Here is an 18,962-nt window from a genome sequence, read left to right as displayed (position 1 = left end):
ATGATTTGCTTCTCAAACAGAAATGTGGCAGGGATAAATGCAGATGGCAACAGCAACAGTCACAACAGAAAGACCAGTAAGAGACTTCTTTTTTGAGAGGCAGTTGGGGTTAAGTGACTCGCCCAGAGTCACACAGCTAGTGTCAAGTGTCTGAGGCCAGATTTGAACTCAGAAGGTCCTACTGAATCCAGGGCTGGTGCTCTATGCACTGTACTACCTAGCTGCCTCTAGAGACCTCTTTCTAAAAGTACACAAGTAGATGGAAGAGGTAGAAAGGGAAGGGGCATTATGGACAGAAAGAACCCAGCCAACACCCTGCCTACAGATGAATGCTGCTTTTATTACAAGACGAGAGGGTACATAAAAGGGGGTTAGAGGAGATGGCAAGATTGAGTGATGTCCTGGGGTCGAATCTAGGGCTAGCATTGTAGCACTGGGAAGGTGACCTCTGTGATTTCAGAGTGTATAGGAATGAGGAGGAGGGGGAGAAAGGATGGCCTTCCTTTGGAGATAGGAGGGGGTTCCGCTAATGAATGCTCCTATGGATGAAGGAGAATGAGGCTCTTACACTGGATGACACCTGAGGGATTTGTTCCTGAAAAGTCTCCTTATCCTGAGAGGGGAGAGAGGAAACTGGTATGAATGGGAGAGCATGGCCACAGGGATTTCCAGGTGTTGTGGTGGAAATTGGTGGGGGGTTTGGGGTAGGGGTCCTTAGGAATTTCTCTTTAAAGAGTTACACCCTCTTGGGACAGCTAGGTGGCACAGTGGATAAAGCACTAGCCCTGGATTCAGTAGGACCTGAGTTCAAATCTGACTGCAGACACTTGACACTTAGCTGTGTAACCCTGGGCAAGTCACTTAACCCTCATTGCTTCACCCCAAAAAAATTACACCCTCTTGCACACAAATCCAATTAGAGTAAAATAGCTTATTTAGGTACTAGGGAAAGGAAAGCAAGAGAGAAGTCCTTGGACTTCTCATGGGGAGAAGGCATGGCACAGTGGCTTGGTTCTTTAAGATACCTATCTCTTCAAGCAAGAGACAGGCAAATACTTTTAGAGGACAGATGGTGGTCCGATAGGGTGATCATCTGACTGTGGCAAGTTCCCTTTTATTGGGAGAGGACTGTCCCCCAGGGGTGGTGACTAGGGGAAGTTGGGCGAGAGGCAGCTTGGGATCTCTTGGTCCCCCTCAAGCCACACCCAATGGGCTTATCTCTTTAGGTGTGTACTTTGATTTAGCTTCTCAAAGAGAAGTTTTCTTGATTTCCCCCAGAAAACGTCTGAGGTACCCCAGGTCTTTGACACAGGCAAATGGAGGGGAAAAAAAAAAGAGATGGCATAGATCCATGGGGGAGGGGGCCCTACCACAGGGCTGTGTCCACTCTGCCATCTGAAATTGGTCTTGCTATGATAATAAGCCATGACAGGGGCAGCTAGGTGGTGCAGTGGATAAAGCACCGGCCCTGGATTTAGGAGTACCTGAGTTCAAATCCAGCCTCAGACACTTGACACATACTAGCTGTGTGACCCTGGGCAAGTCACTTAACCCCCATTGCCCCACAAAAAAATTTAAAAAAGACATGACAGAAAAGGGGAATCCATAGAGTAAGCACTTCAAAGACAGTGGCAGAAAGCACCTAGAGGCAGAGCCTGGAATAGATTCCCCAGAAGCATTGATGGTAAAAACAATATAGAGAAAAGGAGATTATAGGGGTCATGAATCAGGGAATGAGCAGAGACAGAAGATGGATAATGAGCAAAATATGAGAAATCCTTTTTGGAAAGGGGTGCAAAAAATGAAATGAAAAACTAAAAGGACTAACTAACTGAAGAGGAAGAGAGGAAGGAGGAATCTATTTGACTGAGAGGGGGAAAAATGAGGGGGAAATTCATAACTAGATAAAAGCAGGAAACAAAACTCTAAAGAGAAAAGAGGGACAAAGGAAAGGGAGGACAGTGGAAACAGAACCATCTTAAATAAAAATATTAAGGTAAAATAACTGAAGGAATGCAATCCAGTATTGTGTTATTGTGTTTATGGAGAGACTAGGCATAACTTCAGGGGTAGCAGCTAAGGAGTGATGGGTTGGGTCCTTGCTGGGTGGTTCTCCTTCCCCCTGGCCATTCAAGGGAGAAAGACAGGACTAACTAGGGCGACCTAATTGAGATAAGCTAGAAGTGGGGCCTGAGGGGCAGCTAGATGGCACAGTGGTTAAAGCACCGGCCCTGGATTCAGAAGGACCTGAGTTCAAATCCAGCATCAGACACTTGACACTTACTAGCTGTGTGACCCTGGGCAAGTCACTTAATTCCCATTGCCTAAAAAAAAAAAAAAGAAGTGGGGCCTGAGTTATCCAGAATTCTTAGAGGAACAAATCCAAACCCAAAGCTAAAACTACCTCTTTAACTGATTAAACAAATGTAGAGGCAAATACCACAACCAATTGTAGAAGAGTAAACATAGATTTATTTTTAGTCCAGTTTCAGTTTACCATATACCACTAGTTACCCATTGGCACTTCTGTACCCTGCCTAGAAGTGGGATATGACTGATCCACCGCAGGCTCCAGCTTCCCTCACCTCCACCCACATCCCTATCCCTCAAAAGGGGGCTATGACCAGGGGAACTTGCCTCCTTAACTAAGGAGCTTTGGCAAATGTTCTTAAAAGACTTGACATGTGCCTCAGGGCAGCCTGGGCTATGATAGGGTTTGGTCCATGCAGAAAGCCTAGAGCCTGAACTCCCAGGCCACTGGCTCCACAGTATGAAAAAGACGCCTGGATAGTGATTGTTAACAGGGCCTCCTGACCAGGATTGCCAGCTCAGGCACTTTCAAACTGAGCTAGGGTTGCTGTCCAGGAAGACTGAGGCCCTGGAGAACCCCTCCAAAAAGGGTCTGAGGATCCACACTGTGTACCTACTGTGTTGGCTGCTGCTTTTCCAGAAAGCATGGGAAGAAGTCACTCAATCAGAAGCCCTCCCACCCCCACCTCAAAAGAGGGTGAGGAAAACTCTACAAGTGGCACTGGGGGGAAACTGAGGGAAGCTTGAGTAGGAGGATCATTCAAATGAGAAAATATAGCCAAAGGCCTTTGCAAACTAAGTAAACATTAGGTATTATTAGTTTAAAACATTAATTCATTACTTTAAAAGATCCAATGCTAAATTGAGAAATACTATCAGGAAGGTGCTTCTTGAATGGGTTTCCCCATGAGAGAAGAGTCCTGGAGCCTGCTCCCACTTAGCTGCTCAAAGACCCCAAGGCCTGGGCTGTATGAGAAGACTAAAGAACAGAGAGGTAGCTGTCTTGGGAATGAAGAAAGCTGGGAGACCCAACTCAAGTGGCAGAGTTGGACTTTTGTTCTTAGTAGGAATCCCTGGCTGAGGCTAGAGTGAGTAGGTGGGACTGAACACCATGGCTAGGCAGCAAAGTCATTCCCCAAGGAGGGTAGGGAAGGATGGGAAACTGAGAAGGCCTTGGGGATGTTGGGAAAGGTCAACTTTGCTTTCCAGGCATGGATCAGTCTTCATTTCTCTGTGAGTGAGACATTGATCTTGAAACAGCCCAGACGTGTATTGTCATTGCTTAGAACAACCTGAGCACGGTAGTTGCCACTGCTGAGCGAAGGTGGCAGCTTCACAGGAGGTATTTGGAAGCTGGTCTTGGGCAGGGAGTAGGTACCCTGTGAAAAGATGAATGGGGACCAAGAGTCAGGTGAAGAACTTTTCTAGCTGTGCCCTCTTCCTCTGAAAGCTACAGCACAGTAAGACCCAATGCCCCAGGATTGACAGGCAGACACGGGAAATATGTCTCTGTAATGCTGACATGCGTACACAACTGAGGCACCTATGAGGGTTGTGTCAATGGTGGCCCACTTCCCTTAGCCACGACATCCTTTTTCCCATTCTTTCTATCTAGGCTTCCCTTTTTGAGTCCAAGATTCCCTGCCCTGATAAGGGCTCAGAAGGGAATAGTAGCAAATAGCTTTCAGAACTACTCACTGGGTCTTATGAGGTCAATAGAGCCCAAAGTGGAGAACTCCCTTAAGCTTTTCCCTGCCAAAAATCAAGGTCTCACCCACTACTCTACTTTTCTGCAACACTTCTTGCAACTGGAACCCATGTCTCCTCCCCAAGTCAGGATAGGGCAACTTAGGGAAATCTCCTTAAGTTTCTCTAGCAGTTCCCACAGGGTCACAGGTGGCCCCAGGACATCTGAGATGAGTTACAGCAGTTAGACATTGACGGGTGGTAGATGAAAGAGGACCTGGAGCAACCCAGACCTGAAGACCACCCAACATTCTCTTCTCCTCATATCAATTATGCAAAGTGACCTTCCCAAGGACTTACCTGCTTAAAGGGGCAGTGGCAAGGCAGTCCATAGGTATGGAGAGGCTCAGGGCAAGGCTCCCCAGGTGGGATGAAGGAGTCAATTGTCTCACATATATCTTTATAGGTGCAGCTTCCAATCTTTTTCAAACAGGGGATTTGCAACCAGAACCCAGGAGTCATTTCTTTCTCCAAAGTTACCACTGCCTTTTAAAGGAAAAGACATAGTTCATTGAGGACAGTAGGACTTGGAAGTGGATAGAACTCATCCACCTGATCCTCACAACAGCCTTAGGAGGGCATCGATCTTTTATTTTCAGTTTATAGATAATGAAACATGAGGACCAAAGGTTTAATGACTTGCCCAAGGTCACAGTATCAAGACCTAGGAATAGAAATCAATTCTCCTTACCTGAGATCAGGGCTCTTTCCACAAATATAAATATTGTTTGAGCAGAAAATGTCAAGCAAACACAAATGTGGAAACAATATGAACATGTGATCTTCAAGGTCCATGGTTGGCCACAGAAGTTATTCCTGTATACTCAGTGGGTTTTTCTGCATATTACAACAAAAATAACCTTCCAAAAAGCATAAAGACAGGGGCAGCTAGGTGGCACAGTGGATAGAGCACCAGCCCTGGAGTCAGGAGTACCTGAGTTCAAATCTGGCCTCAGACACTTAACACTTACTAGCTGTGTGACCTTGGGCAAGTCACTTAACCCCAATTGCCTCACTAAAAAAAAAAAAGCATGAAGACATCACACTAAAACAGAAAACAATGAAGAACAAAAAATAATTTCTTCTCAAGTACCTACTTAACTTGGTATGGCCTGAGAGCTGAGTTTTTTTTCCTGCATTCTCTAGCAGCCCCAATCTCTTACTCTCCTAGTTTTTTTGCTTCTAGTCTCAGATCCCCTCTCCAGAGAGGGGAGACAGTATTTGGCATCTTACTGTAAAAGAAACTTTAGATAACTTCCTGTGAAGAGGGAAGGAGGTCTATAATGCAATATTATAGGACCCTGTTCCATTTTTTTTATCAAAAATGGAATGATCTAGAAGAGAAGGTGGAGGAAGAGCATTTAGCATTTATAGAGACTGTGCTAAGTGCTTTACAAATATTATCTCATTGGATCTTCACAACAATCCTATGAGGTGGTGCTGTTAATTTCCCCATTTCACAGTTGAAGAAACTGAGGCAACCAGAGATTAAGCGACTAACCCAACATCAAACAGTTATTAAATGTCCAAGGCCAGATTCTAGTGAGGTAAAATGTAATAATTTAAAATCCTATACTTGAGAGTAAAAAGATATTATATACAAATGTAGAACAGGGTAAGAAATGGCTAGGCAGTAGTTTGTGTTAAAATGACAAGGATTTTAGTAGAAAGCACTACAGGTCAGCAGTGTGATCGGGCGGCCCCCAAAAAGTACTAACAAAATTTTAGACTCCATAATTCAAAACACGATTATCTAGATGAAGAGTTATGACTATATGCACAGCTACCACCCTCTTTCCTGATCAGACCCTGTTTGCATTGTGTCCACTTCTAGCTGCCACATTTTTAAGAAAGACAGCAATATAATGGAGTGCAAAGAAGGGTGAGCAAGAGGGAAGAGGGGGAAGATACTTGAAATCAGGCCATGTTAAGACCTGTTTGAAAAAAATGGGGATATTTAAGCCTGGAGAACAAACTAAGGTGGGAGTCTGAATCCTGTCTTTAAGTAAAAGAGGAATTGACATGAAGAAGAATTTGTTTGACACCACTAAATGGAATGAGGATAGGGGGCAGAGCTAGGTGGCACAGTGGATAAAGCACTGGCCCTGGATACAGGAGGACCCGAGTTCGAATCCAGCCTCAGACACTTGACACTTACTAGCTGTGTGACCCTGGGCAAATCACTTAACCCTCATTGCCCCACCCCCCCCAAAAAAGGAATGAGGATTAATGGCATTCTTGGAAATAATAGTTATGATGATTGTGATAATAATTAATTATAACTAGAATAACAGCTAGAATTTTCATAGTGCCCACTATGGGCCAGGCAACATGCTAAACACTTTACAAATAAATAGTAATCTCATTTGATCAAAATAAAGGAAAATACCCTTTTCATGAGAAGTCCCCAAAAGTATAATAAATAGTCAATATTAGACCTGAATTTAGAAGATCTGAGTCTTATTTCCAATACTAAGCCATCATTGGACAAGTCTCTTCCTCATTCTGGTCCCAAGGGTTTTTCTAGATCTTGAGTTTCCACCCCAACATAGGGACAACTCAGAGCTACCTGATATTTCATGATATATGATATACCTGATATTTCAATTTTATGCCTGCAATTGAAATACCTTTTAATACCACATCCATAGTTCATACGACTAAGGATTTCATTTTTGCTATTATCATTGTTATAATATGGGGCAAATTGTCACATATGGAGAGAGACGCCAAGATGGCTCCTTCTACTAGAGATGATCCAAGTTTAGAATCAGATCAGCAGAAACTGCTCCCCCTGCAGGAAACTATAGATGGCCCTAGGCAGAGTATTCTGGCACCTGCAATTCCTAGTCAGCCATTTAAATGCCCAAGGACTGGTGCTAAAGCTTCTAATTTAAGGCAACCACAATTTAGATTTTAAACATCACAGTTTAAGATATACAGTTGTCGGGGGCAGCTAGGTGGCGCAGTGGATAGAGCACCGGCCCTGGAGTCAGGAGGACCTGAGTTCAAATCTGACCTCAGACACTTAACACTTACTAGCTGTGTGACTCTGGGCAAGTCACTTAACCCCAATTGCCTCACTTTAAAAAAAAATTAAAAAAAAAAAAGCTATACAGTTGTCCATTCCCTACCCATCCCACCCCCTGCCCCAGTATGGATATAATACCCTCCCATTCTTATTTTGCTGGGTTACTTTGTCTTCCTTGATTTTTACAGAAACTCTGGATACCCCCTAATTTACCCTGGAGTCCAAAAGAAAGAAGGAACACCATATCTCCCTACATACTGACTGCTTCAGAGAAATCAGGTGGCCTCCTGGCTGTGGCACTGGTTTTTAACTGTAATAATCAGATGTTGACCTGACTTTTCAAAAAAAAAAATGTTGGGGGTGTGGGGAAAGACGATTTAAGCCATAGTTCTTAAGCAAACATCTTTCCTTTGACATTTGTCTAACCTATTTACCTCCTTCTCAGCCACCCCTGCATTCTGCAGAGTCTACACTGAATAGGACTGGGTAGGAGGAACTGCCAGAGCTAGAGCACAGCTGACTCCACATAATAACACAAACTCATTCAAACAAGCATCACGTCCTAGATTCTGTGAAAAAAAGTTTTGTTCCCTGGTCCTTAAGTTTCTTTGCCAGTGTAGGTTTTGAACCCCAGCTCTGCTATTTACCACCTATGTGACTCTGGGTAAGTTATTTCCCTTTTCTTGGCTTCAGTTTCTGCATCTGTAAAAGGAGATTGGAAAGAAATGATTTAGGGGCCCTTCTAGCTCTAAATTCTATGCTCCTAGTCACAAGAGCTCACATTTCTCCACTACTTTATAAAACATTTTCCTCATAATAAATCCAGGATTATCTAACCTATTAAAAAATTGATAAGGAAACAGGGTTAGAGAGTTTGGGACTATTCCACCACTGACATTTTAGAGCAATTGTATTTAGGCTTACGATGTACTTCAGATACTGTCTGATTTAAGCTTCATAACCTGTCAGATGAGAATCACAGGTATTATTGTCACTTTACAGATGAGGAAACTGAGTATTTGCAAATGGTCACACAGCTAAGTGGAACTGGAAGACAAGTTTCAAGTCCAGCTCTCTTTTAATCATATCATGCTTTCAATCACAACTAGTGTGCCCCAGGTCATACAACCACTAAGTGGCAGCACTCTGACTCATACCCAGGTTTTCTGATCCCAAATTCCATGGTTTCTGTACTATACTATGCATCTTTGAAAGCAAAGCTTGCAACTGTTCTGAGACTGAAAATTTATATATATGCACCCTGTGCAGGGAACTGACATGGATTTATAACACCAAGGACAACTCCTCAATAAAGACCAAAAGATGGCGACAAATAATTGGTTGCAAACTAGTAAGGGGCACCAACCCTATAGATTTTGGAATGCTCCAAATCACTAATAATGAAAAACAAATCAAAATGAATAGGAGATTCCACTTTGTGCACATCTTTTAGCAAAGATGACAAGAGCTGGAAATAATCAAATTTTGAAGGAAAACAAGAAAAACAGGCTCACTGATACATATACCCCAGAAGTTAAAGACAGAAACAAAGGTGTAATATGCACCAAAATATTCATGTCACTCTTTGGGGTAGCAAAGAATGATAATAAAAGGTGGGGAGGGGTCCCCATCAATTGGGAAACAGCTGGAAAAGACTGGATACCAGGAGAAGGCATAATTATTTTGCCTTATATAAGTTATTTACAACAAATTCAGAGAAATATGGAAAGATGTCTATAAACTGATGCAGAGTACATTAAGCAAAACCGAGAAGATGCATAACGACAAAAAAATGTAATAAAAAATAAAGATCACTAAAAAAATCAAGTTGATGAGTGAGATGAGCAGAACCAGGAGAACATTGTACACAGTATCAACAACATCGTGTGATCAACTGTGATGGACTTGATTCTTCTCAGCAATACAATGGTCCAAGATAGTTCCAGGGGACTCATGATGGAAAATGCTCTCCAAGTCCAGAAAAAAAAGGAACTCTTGAATCTGGTTGCAGATCGAACCATACTATTTCTATTGTTTTTGTTGTTGTTTTTCTTTTTTGAGGTTTTTCCTTTTTGCTGATTCTTCTCTCATTATGACTAATGCAGAAATATGTTTAACATGATTGTAGATATATAACCTATATCAGATTACTTGCTGTCTTGGGGAGAGTGGAGGGAGGGGAGGGATGGAGAATTTGAAACTATAAATCTTATAAAAACAAATGTTGGGGGCAGCTAGGTAGCACAGTGGAGAAAGCACCAGTCCTGGATTCAAGAGGACCTGAGTTCAAATCCAGCCTCAGACACTTGACACTTACTAGCTGTGTGACCCTGGGCAAGTCACTTAACCCCCATTGCCCCACCAAAAAAACAAACAAACAAACAAAAAACAAAACCCAAATGTTGAAAATTAAAAAAAAAATCTAGCTATAAATGAGAGGAAAAAACCAATGGAGGTAAAAAATGACGGTCCTACAAAAGATATTGAAACACACACACACACACACACACACACACACACACACACCCTCACCTCAAAAGCAAGAGATGAGAGATGGGACTAGTCAGATATGGTCTCTGTATCAGATATTTCTGTTTAACTATTTTTGTCACAAGAGTGTGTGATGGGAAATGAGTGATGTAACAACAAAAAGGAATAAATTTTTTTTTTTAAAGCTTAACTGATTAGTAGTAGTTGCAATACAATCTTGCATTCATTCAAGTTCCTGTATGGGAACCTTAACTGATCACTGATTGGATGCTTACCCTTTTAGCTTCTAATCTAAAACCACTATTTCTGTAGATGAGGAAACTGAACCAAGAAAGCCAGAGATGTTTTTTGAGAACTAGAATCTAAGGCCTCCCAGCCTTCTACTTCAGCTAGCTAGCTAGCACACTCTACAATTTGACAGTCTTGCTAGCTAGACTATGAACTCCTTGAGGGTAAGAGATAATGTTATCTTCTCTCATGCTTCTCCCATTCTAACAACACAAGGTTTGTGTCACCCAAGTTCCATACAGAAACGTTGAGTATAAGACCTGGAGTCAGGAAATCAGAGTTCAAACCTCACCTCTGACATTGACTAGCAAATTGATGACCCTGGGCAAGCTACTTAACCTTTCTCATGTGTTAAAATCTGATTGATGATAATACCTATACTGTCTACACCACAGAATCTGAGGAATGTGCTTTGCAAGCTTTAAAAAGCATGAAATAATATCTTACTATTATTTTTAGTTGATGAAAATAAACTTGAGGATAAAGAATTATGTCCCAAGATGATGACAGAATAGTCACCTAGCTATGTCAAGGCTCCTTCAATAAAATATCCCTGGCCTATGGTAGGCTTAGATCTGGCAGGCATGTCTGACCTCTGAGTGTTCCCAATAAAATTGTAATTTGTAATTCAGAATTACTAGAGGTGGGAAACCAGGGACCTCAAGTCTGAGGACTACAATTTAGATGAAGTTAAATGCTTGCTAGGGAGTGGATCAATGAGTCAGGGCAGGCTAGGATCTTGCCTGGGATCTTTGCTTATACCTACCCTTGAGGCATCTAGAGTACTTGATAGACACTTCAGCTAGACCCCCGGTGAGCCCATTGAGAGGAAGACCCAGCCCTTGAGGCATTCCATATTAAGGACAGAGAAATTAAGTAATTCAACTTTTTATAGTATTTTATGCCTGTTCCTCACAGCAAAGCTCAAGGGGAAGAGCTAGTACAGGCATTATTATAGGTCTAGAAAAATACTATTATAGAGAGCCTATATTTTATGCGGCAGCTAGGTGGCACAGTAGATAGAGTGCCAAGCCTAGAATCAAGACATCTTCCTGAGTTCAAATCTTGCCTCAGATATTTCCTAGCTGTGTGACCCTGGACAAGTCACTTAACTCTCCTTGCCTCAGTTTCCTATCTATAAAATGGAATGGAGAAGGAAATGGCAAACCACTTCTGTATCTCTTTGCCAAGAAAACCCTAAGTGGGATCACAAAGATTTGGAAATAACAGTTTATGTATTATTGTTTCCGTTTTATTTTCTCTGCATCAACTGCATCACACAAATCTCCACTCTTTTTTCTGAATTTATAATTTCATAGATCTATTTTACATCTGAGAAATGAGATGCAGACAGATTAAAAAACAAAAGAAATCCAAACATTTGTCCAACATCACATAGCAATGCTAGGGCTCAAATCCACACTATGACTTTGAGTGTAGTATTTTTCCTCTCTATCGTGGAAACAAGTAATAACAATTTTGACAGATCTACCAATGTAACCATAGTTCCTGGGCCCCATTCTGTTCCAGGCTGGGCTCCAGGCCTCCATGCCTGAGAATCAGGAGATCAAGGTTCTAAGTCCTGGCTGCTTCCAACCAGCTATGTTACCTGGGCAAACTACTTTCCCTCTCTGGGGTCCCAGGATGATTATAAATCCAGAATTAGAAGGGACCCTCAAAGTCATCCAATCCAACCTACTCCCCCCCTTATTAAGGATAAAAAAAAATAAGAGGAAAAAAGGAAAAAGAAAAAAAAGAAAATAAGACCATTTAGTTTAAGCGACTTGCCCATGGTTACAAAGACATTAAGTGTCAGAGGCAGTATTTTAATGCAGGTCCTCTCACTACAGGGTTCTCTCCACTGTTGTCAAATAATAACAAAGACAATTAACATTTATACTCAATGTTAGAGTTTGCAGAGTGCTTTACAAATATCTCATTTGATTTTCACAATAATGATGGGGAACTAGGTGCTGTTACTGTTCCAATTTTTGAAATAAAGAAACTGTGCCAGATGGTAGTTAAGTGAGCTTGCCCAGAGTCAAACACTCTAAGTGTCAGATTCATGTTTTCCAGATGCCAAATCTAGCACTCTCCCCACTCCATCCTCTAGTCCTCTAAAATGGGGATAATAATCACTACCCTACTGCCTGTGTCCCCCGAGGTGTCTGGAAGATGATATGAAATGCTGGATGTGAGAACATTATATAACTAAGTACAGGGGGTGATTCTTTTTACATTTAGTAGAATTTGAACTTCAGATATTGTCTATTGGGTCTATTTGCTAAGTGTCCCTCATACCCAGCTCTGGCAATAAATAGCCTTTTGCTCCACCCCACTCCCAAGGTCTTACCTTCACAGGAGAAGTGAGAGGTACATTGGTCTTGGTCTCCATGCTAACACTTACTTCTCCAGGGATACTGATAGGAACGGGTTCTACCTCCAGGCTGGTGATCAGTACTGGATCATGCCCATCATCACAGTTTTCCCATGAGAAATCTCTGACCTGAGATATAAAGCATTGGATGGGAAGGAAAACAAGAAAATTATATAACTAAATCCTTTTGCCTAGTACTTCCAACCAGTCATTTTCAACTAACCAATTACCTCTGAAACCAAGTTCTAGCTAGCATTTAAAGCCTTTTATGATATCATTCCCTTTCTTTTACTCACACCTCAAATACAAGATTTTTTTCACCTCTCAGATACATTCTCATCTACAGTTAGGCTAGACTTTCTTCACTGAACATAGAAGCACCATTCCCACACTTGCTCAGGTGGTCCTCCAATAAGCCTCTCTGCCTATCTGGTCAAGGCAGACCATAATTTCTCCCTCCTCCAAAACATCTTCCTCATTGCCAGTGAACCAGTGAATACCAATAGCACCACATTTTAGCACTTGTTGTATAATTAATCACTGTATGTGGACACATATTAAATACCCTCTTTTTAGTTTCTCTTACAAATAACAAGAATATATCTTTGCTCCAGAATCCATGGGAAAGCCATGTATGTAAAAATACAGTTTGGGTTAACATTGTTGAATCAAAGCTCTTCTCTTCCCCTTTCCCTCCCCACTTCCACCTTCATCCCCATTCCAGTAGCTTCCAGGACCAGTCTTCATTCCTAGAAAGAACAGAAATACCTAATTCCCGGGGATCCTTTATCAGTGGAGAAGGATGGGTGGAGTCCTCAATCAGTACCAGTGGGTAAGGAGGCAATAATGTAAACAAAAGGGTTACTTTGTTGAGAACCACCATCATTTCCCTAAGTCTTTTGTCAAGATTCAAAATCCCTTTAATGTTGCAGAGATCATTAGCAAATACAGTATTAATAAAATACAAGTTTTCTATATTACTGAGTATAAACCCATGGTTTATGCTCTGTCCTCTCAGAATTTAATCTAATTAATAATATAAGACAAGGACCTAAACACACTTATAAATATAACAGCAAGAAAAAAGATGAGTTGTATTAAAAAACCAGGGGCTAGGTGGTGCAGTGGATAAAGCACTGGCCCTGGATTCAGGAGGACCTGAGTTCAAATCAGACCTCAGACACTTGACACTTACTAGCTGTGTGACCCTAGGCAAGTCACTTAACCCTCATTGCCCTGCAAACAAACAAACAAAAAACAAAACAGGGGCAATGAGGTGGAACAGTGGATATGTAGTGGAGGATGGGTTTAATTGATCAAATTGATCATGAAGAGTCCCAAAGAATTACAAGACTCAAAGATAGATGTCTCCAACAGGGAGAGGAAAAATGGTTATATTTACAGTGAGAAAAGTAGGCTACTTCCTCATTATCTTAATCTCCTCCTTGTGGGAGGTTCATATCTAATTATGGACTTCCTGGGGTCCTAAGACATCCCCCCAAGGCAGGTACTTTTTTCCCTAGAGGACCTGTCATCTAGGAATATTAAGGGCTATTAATGGTTAATGGTCCCTGGTTACCTTCCCTAAGCTTCTGTTGATATTGTTGGTTGATAGGGACTAGAACCCTCTAGTTACAGTTGAAAAAACTTAAACCTTAGTTTCCCTGTTAACCCTTTTAGCTACTATTGATCAAGTCTTAGGTTACCTGCTAACCCTTTTAGCCTCCTCCAACACTTAGAGTTCTGGATTTGGAGTCAGGAAGACTCATCTTCCCTGAGTTCAAATCTTGTCTCAGAGAGCTACTAACTACTAACTAGCTGGAAAGTTAATGTAAATGGCACATATCTCTCAGGTTGCTGTGAGAATAGAAGAGGGGAGTGGTTAAGCAACAAGAGTCTCTTATAAAGCAGGCACTGTGATAAGCCCTTTACAAATATCTCCATTAAATCTTGTGAGAATAGGCTCTAGACTCCTCTCAAAAAGAGGTTTAAGTTTAGAGACTCAAGCTTGGATAAAGTATAATTTCCATGAAATAATGTCATGGTGCCATGAGACAATCTGAGTGGAGGAGGACTTAGATGGAAGGAGGATATGCAAAACCAATGGATTGAGAAACACTCTAAATTGATAGGATATTTAAGACATTGAATAATTATGTAAATAGGTTTTCTAAACTTGCCCTTTGATTAGCTAGATTTCAAGACCAGATTGTAAGTCTCTAGTAACCTGCCACATGAGTTAGTGGAATAGGATAAAAGGAGCTTGCTAGCTCCTATTTTCAATCCCTTGCTGCAACACAGAATCACTGCTCCCAGTGCCCCTTCTCTAGAGAAAGAAATGAAAGAGCTTTTGACACTTTGTTGCTGAGTTCCAGAAAATAGAGTAGGGATCCTTTTCCTCTCAGTCTTCACAACAACACTGTGAGGAAGGTACTGTTTTTAGTGCCAATTTTACAGTTCAGGAAACTGAGGCAGATAGAGCTTAAATAATTTGCCCAGGATCACATAGCCAAGAAATATCTGTGGCTGAATTTTAACTCAAATCTTCTTGACTCTTAAGTTCAGCTACTGCAACTCCAAATTTAGAGAAAACTTAGGTGGGCCTTCAAATATTTTAGGATTGTCATGGGCAAAAGAAAAGGACTTAGCTTGTACAGTTGAAAAAGCAGTGTCTCTGGGGGGCAGCTAGGTAGCGCAGTGGATAAAGTACCAGCCCTGGATTCAGGAGAACCTAAGTTCAAATCTGACCTCAGACACTTGATACTTATTAGCTGTGTGACCCTGGGCAGGTCATTTAACCCTCATTGCCCTGAAAATTAAAAAAAAAAAAAAAAGGCAGTGTCTCTGTAGTTGGGGATTGAATTCTAGTCCCAGCTCCAAGATTCCATTATCCCTATCTCTTCTTGTCCCTAGAGAGCAGAATTAGGAACTATAGCAGGCAAAAGCTACAGAGGCAAAATTTGGCTCAAAATAAGGAAAAGTTTGTGAATAAGAGCAATCTAAAAGTGAAATGGGCTGTCTCAAAAGAGAACCCAACCAATTGTTCATCATGAGGAAGATTTTCAAGAAGGGATAATGAACACTTGTCAAGGATGTTGCTGAAGGGGTTCTTATTGAGGGTTGGGGTCAGGCTACATACTTCTTAGGTCCCTTAATGGGAATGACAGCCTAGGTCCTGAAGTGACTTAGTGGTGAAGAAGTCATTTTACAAGAGTATTCACTCTCCTATAGCCTCTTCCCCAGGGCCTCTCTCCAATTAAAGCCTCCTCCCTCCTCCCCCCCCCCCTCCACTTGATGATCTCAGAATCACATGATAAAGAATCAGTTTGAGGCTGAGATGCCTCTCTCCAGCAAGCAAATATACAGGGTGTGTCAAAAGTCATGAAGGGGTCTGATGTTTAATAAATTTATTTCTTATTTTTCACCATTTGGGGGAATTTGATTGTTTTGCACATAATGTAAATTAATTTCCTATATATACTGTTTATGATGCTATGGTATTGTAAATTAAAAACAAAAAAATAAAGGAGTTATGCAGCAGAAGGCTCCAGTCCTGTGCTGTTCCTTACACTATTCCTTATGAATAAGCAAAGCATCCTAAAAGTCCAGAAGTGGCTGGACTTGGAATGAGAAAACTGGATTTAACTCTGTCTCTGAACTCAGTTGTCTTCATCTATAAAATGGGCAAACTCATCTATAGTACCAATCTCACAAGTTTATTGTACAGATCAAATGCAAACATTTTGCAAACCTTAGTGTTACATCAATATCAAGTATTGCTATTACAAAGACTTCCAATTGTATGACCTGAGGTAAGTCACAGGACTTCTCCAGGCCCAGTGTAAACCTGCTATATTGGGAGAAAAACAAATTTCCTTATCGCTCAGATCTCTACAAAGCTATTTGATTTTTTTCCCCCTTCCTAACAAAGGCAACATAAAAATGACCCTTTCCACCACACCAAGCTGCCTTCCTGGTTCAAACAGGTTTGGCTTGAGCACCCTATCTTGCTTAAGAATGGAATATTAGGGGCAGCTAGGTGGCACAGTGGATAGAGTACCAGCTCTGGATTCAGGAGGACCTGAGTTCAAATCCGACCTCAGACACTTGACACTTATTAGCTGTGTGACCCTGGGCAAGTCACTTAACCCTCATTGCCCTGAAAAAAAAAAGTAAAATAAAAAAATAATAAGAATTTTTTAAAAATAAAGAATGGAATATTAGGGGCAGCTAGCTGGCACAGTGGATAGAGCACCAGCCCTGGAGTCAAGAGGACCTGAGTTCAAGTTTGGACTTTAACTAGCTGTGTGATCCTGGGCAAGTCACTTAACCCCAATGGGGTGGGGGAAGAATAGAATATTCAACAGAATTTCTGTGATGCTTTAAGATATACAAAAGCATTTTCATCACGGTAGTGTCAGACTTTTTAACACCCATTTTACAGATGAAGAAACTGAAGCACAGAGTAATCACAATTTATCCAGGGTCACATAATCAAAACAGCAAGCGTCAAATTGGAAACCAGGTATTTTTGGATTCCAAGTCCAGAGCTCTTCATATCACAAGTTTCTCAGAACTAAAAAAAGCCACTAACTCATGACTGGGAAAATTAATGACTGCTCACCCCTACACCTCCCACCCCCCCTTCGCTCCAGCTATCACTTATTTACAGCTTGAGGATACCAGGTACAAAAGATTATAGATAGATATTGGGCAAAACTCCAGGGCAGTGAGTACTGGGCATCATTCAGGGACTCACAGGGCTCCTTGACCTGGAAGTCTAAAAAGTACACACAGGGTATACTGGTTTTTAATGGCTACCAAGCAATCTGACAGTGAAATGGGCAGAGTTGGTTTTTTCTTTTTTCTTACGAAAAATGAAAAATCCTGTTGTTCACAGCACAGTATAGTAGAAAGAAAATTGACCTAGGAGGCAGAGAGTGGGGGATTCTAATCTGGCCTCTGCTATGTGTCTCCTTAGATAAGTCATTTTTACCCTTCTTTCTACATCAGTTTCCCCTTCTTTAAAGAGAAGGGGTTTAAAATAGATGATGTGAGGAGACTCCTTTTGGTTTTAATATTCTATGGGCTAAGATTCTATTCTATGATCAGAAGCAAAGGATTGTTTGGGAAAGAATGGGAGAGAATTGATAAGGGGAAAGAAGGGAAGAAGGAACGTCATTCCCCACCAAGGAACGGGGAACTGGGCCTTCATGCCTGATTCCCTTCCCCTTTATGCATTATGTGCTTGGGGCTTTCCAGAGTCCCCCAAGAATAGGGAGGCTCACATTGGTTCCCCCTGGAAGGTCTGGATTCCCAAAGTCAAGCCATTGAGCTTATATAGTCAGACCCTTAGCTAGCTCCCTTGGTGAATGTCTACAATTAGTTCAGTTTAGTATAGAGTATACTACTGGTCTAGGAACCAAGAATACTAAGCTCTACCTGATGCTGCCGCTTTACTCTCCATGTGGCCCTAGGCACTTCATAGGATTTAGAGCTGGTAGGATCTCAGTGATCATCTTCCAAGACTCCTATTTCACTCATGAAGGAAATGGATGTTCAGAGAGTTTAGTTTAAGTGACTTTTTTGCCTCCCACATCAACTTGACCAAAATCAACAAACAGCCCTTTTCCTCGTCTGTTAAATGAGGGTTGAAGTATACCACCTCTGAAGTCCCTTTCAATTTTATGATCTTTGCTAAGGGAGCGGACTGTGATACATGGGCCCAGAGTTTAACCTGGGCTGGGGCAGGGTTGGGTAAGGTTGTGTGAGGGTGCAAGAGACGGGAATTCTACCTCTACCTAGCCCATCCTTCTACCAGTCCCGAGGGCAACCCGCCCCCGTTCCCTCCAAAAGTCTCCCGCAGCCAGAGGCCCCTTCCCCCGTAATCCATTCTCCTGGAGGGGATCTGGAAGCAGCCCCACGGAGCAAGGTGAAATAAGAAAGGGGCGCCCCACGATCGGATACTCACCTTGTCCAAGAGGAAAGGAGCATTATCGGCAGGAGCAAGCCACGGCAGAGACAAGACCAAAAGCACACCTAGGGTAAGTGACTTCATGATGTCTGGCAGCAGATGCAGGTAGCACTTCTCGGGGATGCTCCTTTAAGGCTAGGAGGGGGCGGGTAAATGTACGCCCCGCCCCCCCCGCCCCGCCTCCCCGTACCAGATTACTGCATTCCCGGGCGTGGGGCGGCTCCCATCAGGGCTTCCGTCCTGGAGACTCCACCCCCTCTCTGTCTCCAGAAACTGAGGTCAGCCAGAGCCGGAGTGCCTGGCCCTGGGCGGAGAGATAGACTTGGCCATTGGCGTCTTCTCTCTTTAGAGGATCTAGCCAAGACCAGAGGGCCACGGATTCCGGAAGGGGAAGGAGTGATTTGCATCCATGATCTCTTTCGACCCTCATAGCCAGCCTTATGGGGGTAGGTCCGTGAGGGTTAATTACTCCTTCCCATTTTACAAGATCCGGAACTGCTGATGGAGAGCTGCTTTGTCCACAGTCCCGCGGCTTGTCAATGGCAGAGCTGCGATTCGTACAGAATCGTCCTCTTGTATCACGTTACTTTCCTGTATTCTTAAATTCTCAGTTCCAAGGGTCCCTGCTGGCGTTCTCAGATTCTACGAGAACGGAACTGGAAAGGATAGATGGGTGAGTGATGAAAACTGAGGACTTGTGGCACTGGCTGTTTTGACCAGCCTTACTTAGGTCAGTGTATTGGTTC

At 42.3% G+C, this 18,962-nt stretch overlaps 1 protein-coding gene across 1 annotated transcript; it reads right to left on the bottom strand.

Moving 5' to 3' along the window:
- Nucleotides 1–2,449: 2,449 nt before the first annotated feature.
- On the bottom strand, nucleotides 2,450–18,358 carry GM2A (GM2 ganglioside activator). The gene is made up of 4 exons (XM_043990238.1): nucleotides 18,214–18,358; nucleotides 12,219–12,371; nucleotides 4,357–4,542; nucleotides 2,450–3,689 (listed from the first exon to the last, which is right to left on the bottom strand). Exons 1-4 carry the CDS (start codon nucleotides 18,298–18,300, stop codon nucleotides 3,534–3,536), a joined length of 582 nt encoding a protein of 193 aa, XP_043846173.1. The 5' UTR covers nucleotides 18,301–18,358; the 3' UTR covers nucleotides 2,450–3,533.
- Between the last annotated feature and the right edge of the window lie 604 nt (nucleotides 18,359–18,962).

This window comes from Dromiciops gliroides, chromosome 2 (genome assembly GCF_019393635.1).
Source record: "Dromiciops gliroides isolate mDroGli1 chromosome 2, mDroGli1.pri, whole genome shotgun sequence".
Taxonomy (NCBI): domain Eukaryota; kingdom Metazoa; phylum Chordata; class Mammalia; order Microbiotheria; family Microbiotheriidae; genus Dromiciops; species Dromiciops gliroides.
The sequence above is the reverse complement of the archived record's forward strand: the minus strand, read 5'-3'. Positions and strand labels throughout refer to the sequence as shown.

Coding starts and splice junctions, on each gene's coding strand:
- GM2A (XM_043990238.1), bottom strand. CDS start 18,300: ATGAAGTCACTTACCCTAGGTGTGCTTTTGGTCTTGTCTCTGCCGTGG. Junction 12,372..18,213: donor CTCCTTTCCTCTTGGACAAG/GTGAGTATCCGA, acceptor TTTATATCTCAG/GTCAGAGATTTCTCATGGGA. Junction 4,543..12,218: donor CTCTCACTTCTCCTGTGAAG/GTAAGACCTTGG, acceptor TTCCTTTAAAAG/GCAGTGGTAACTTTGGAGAA.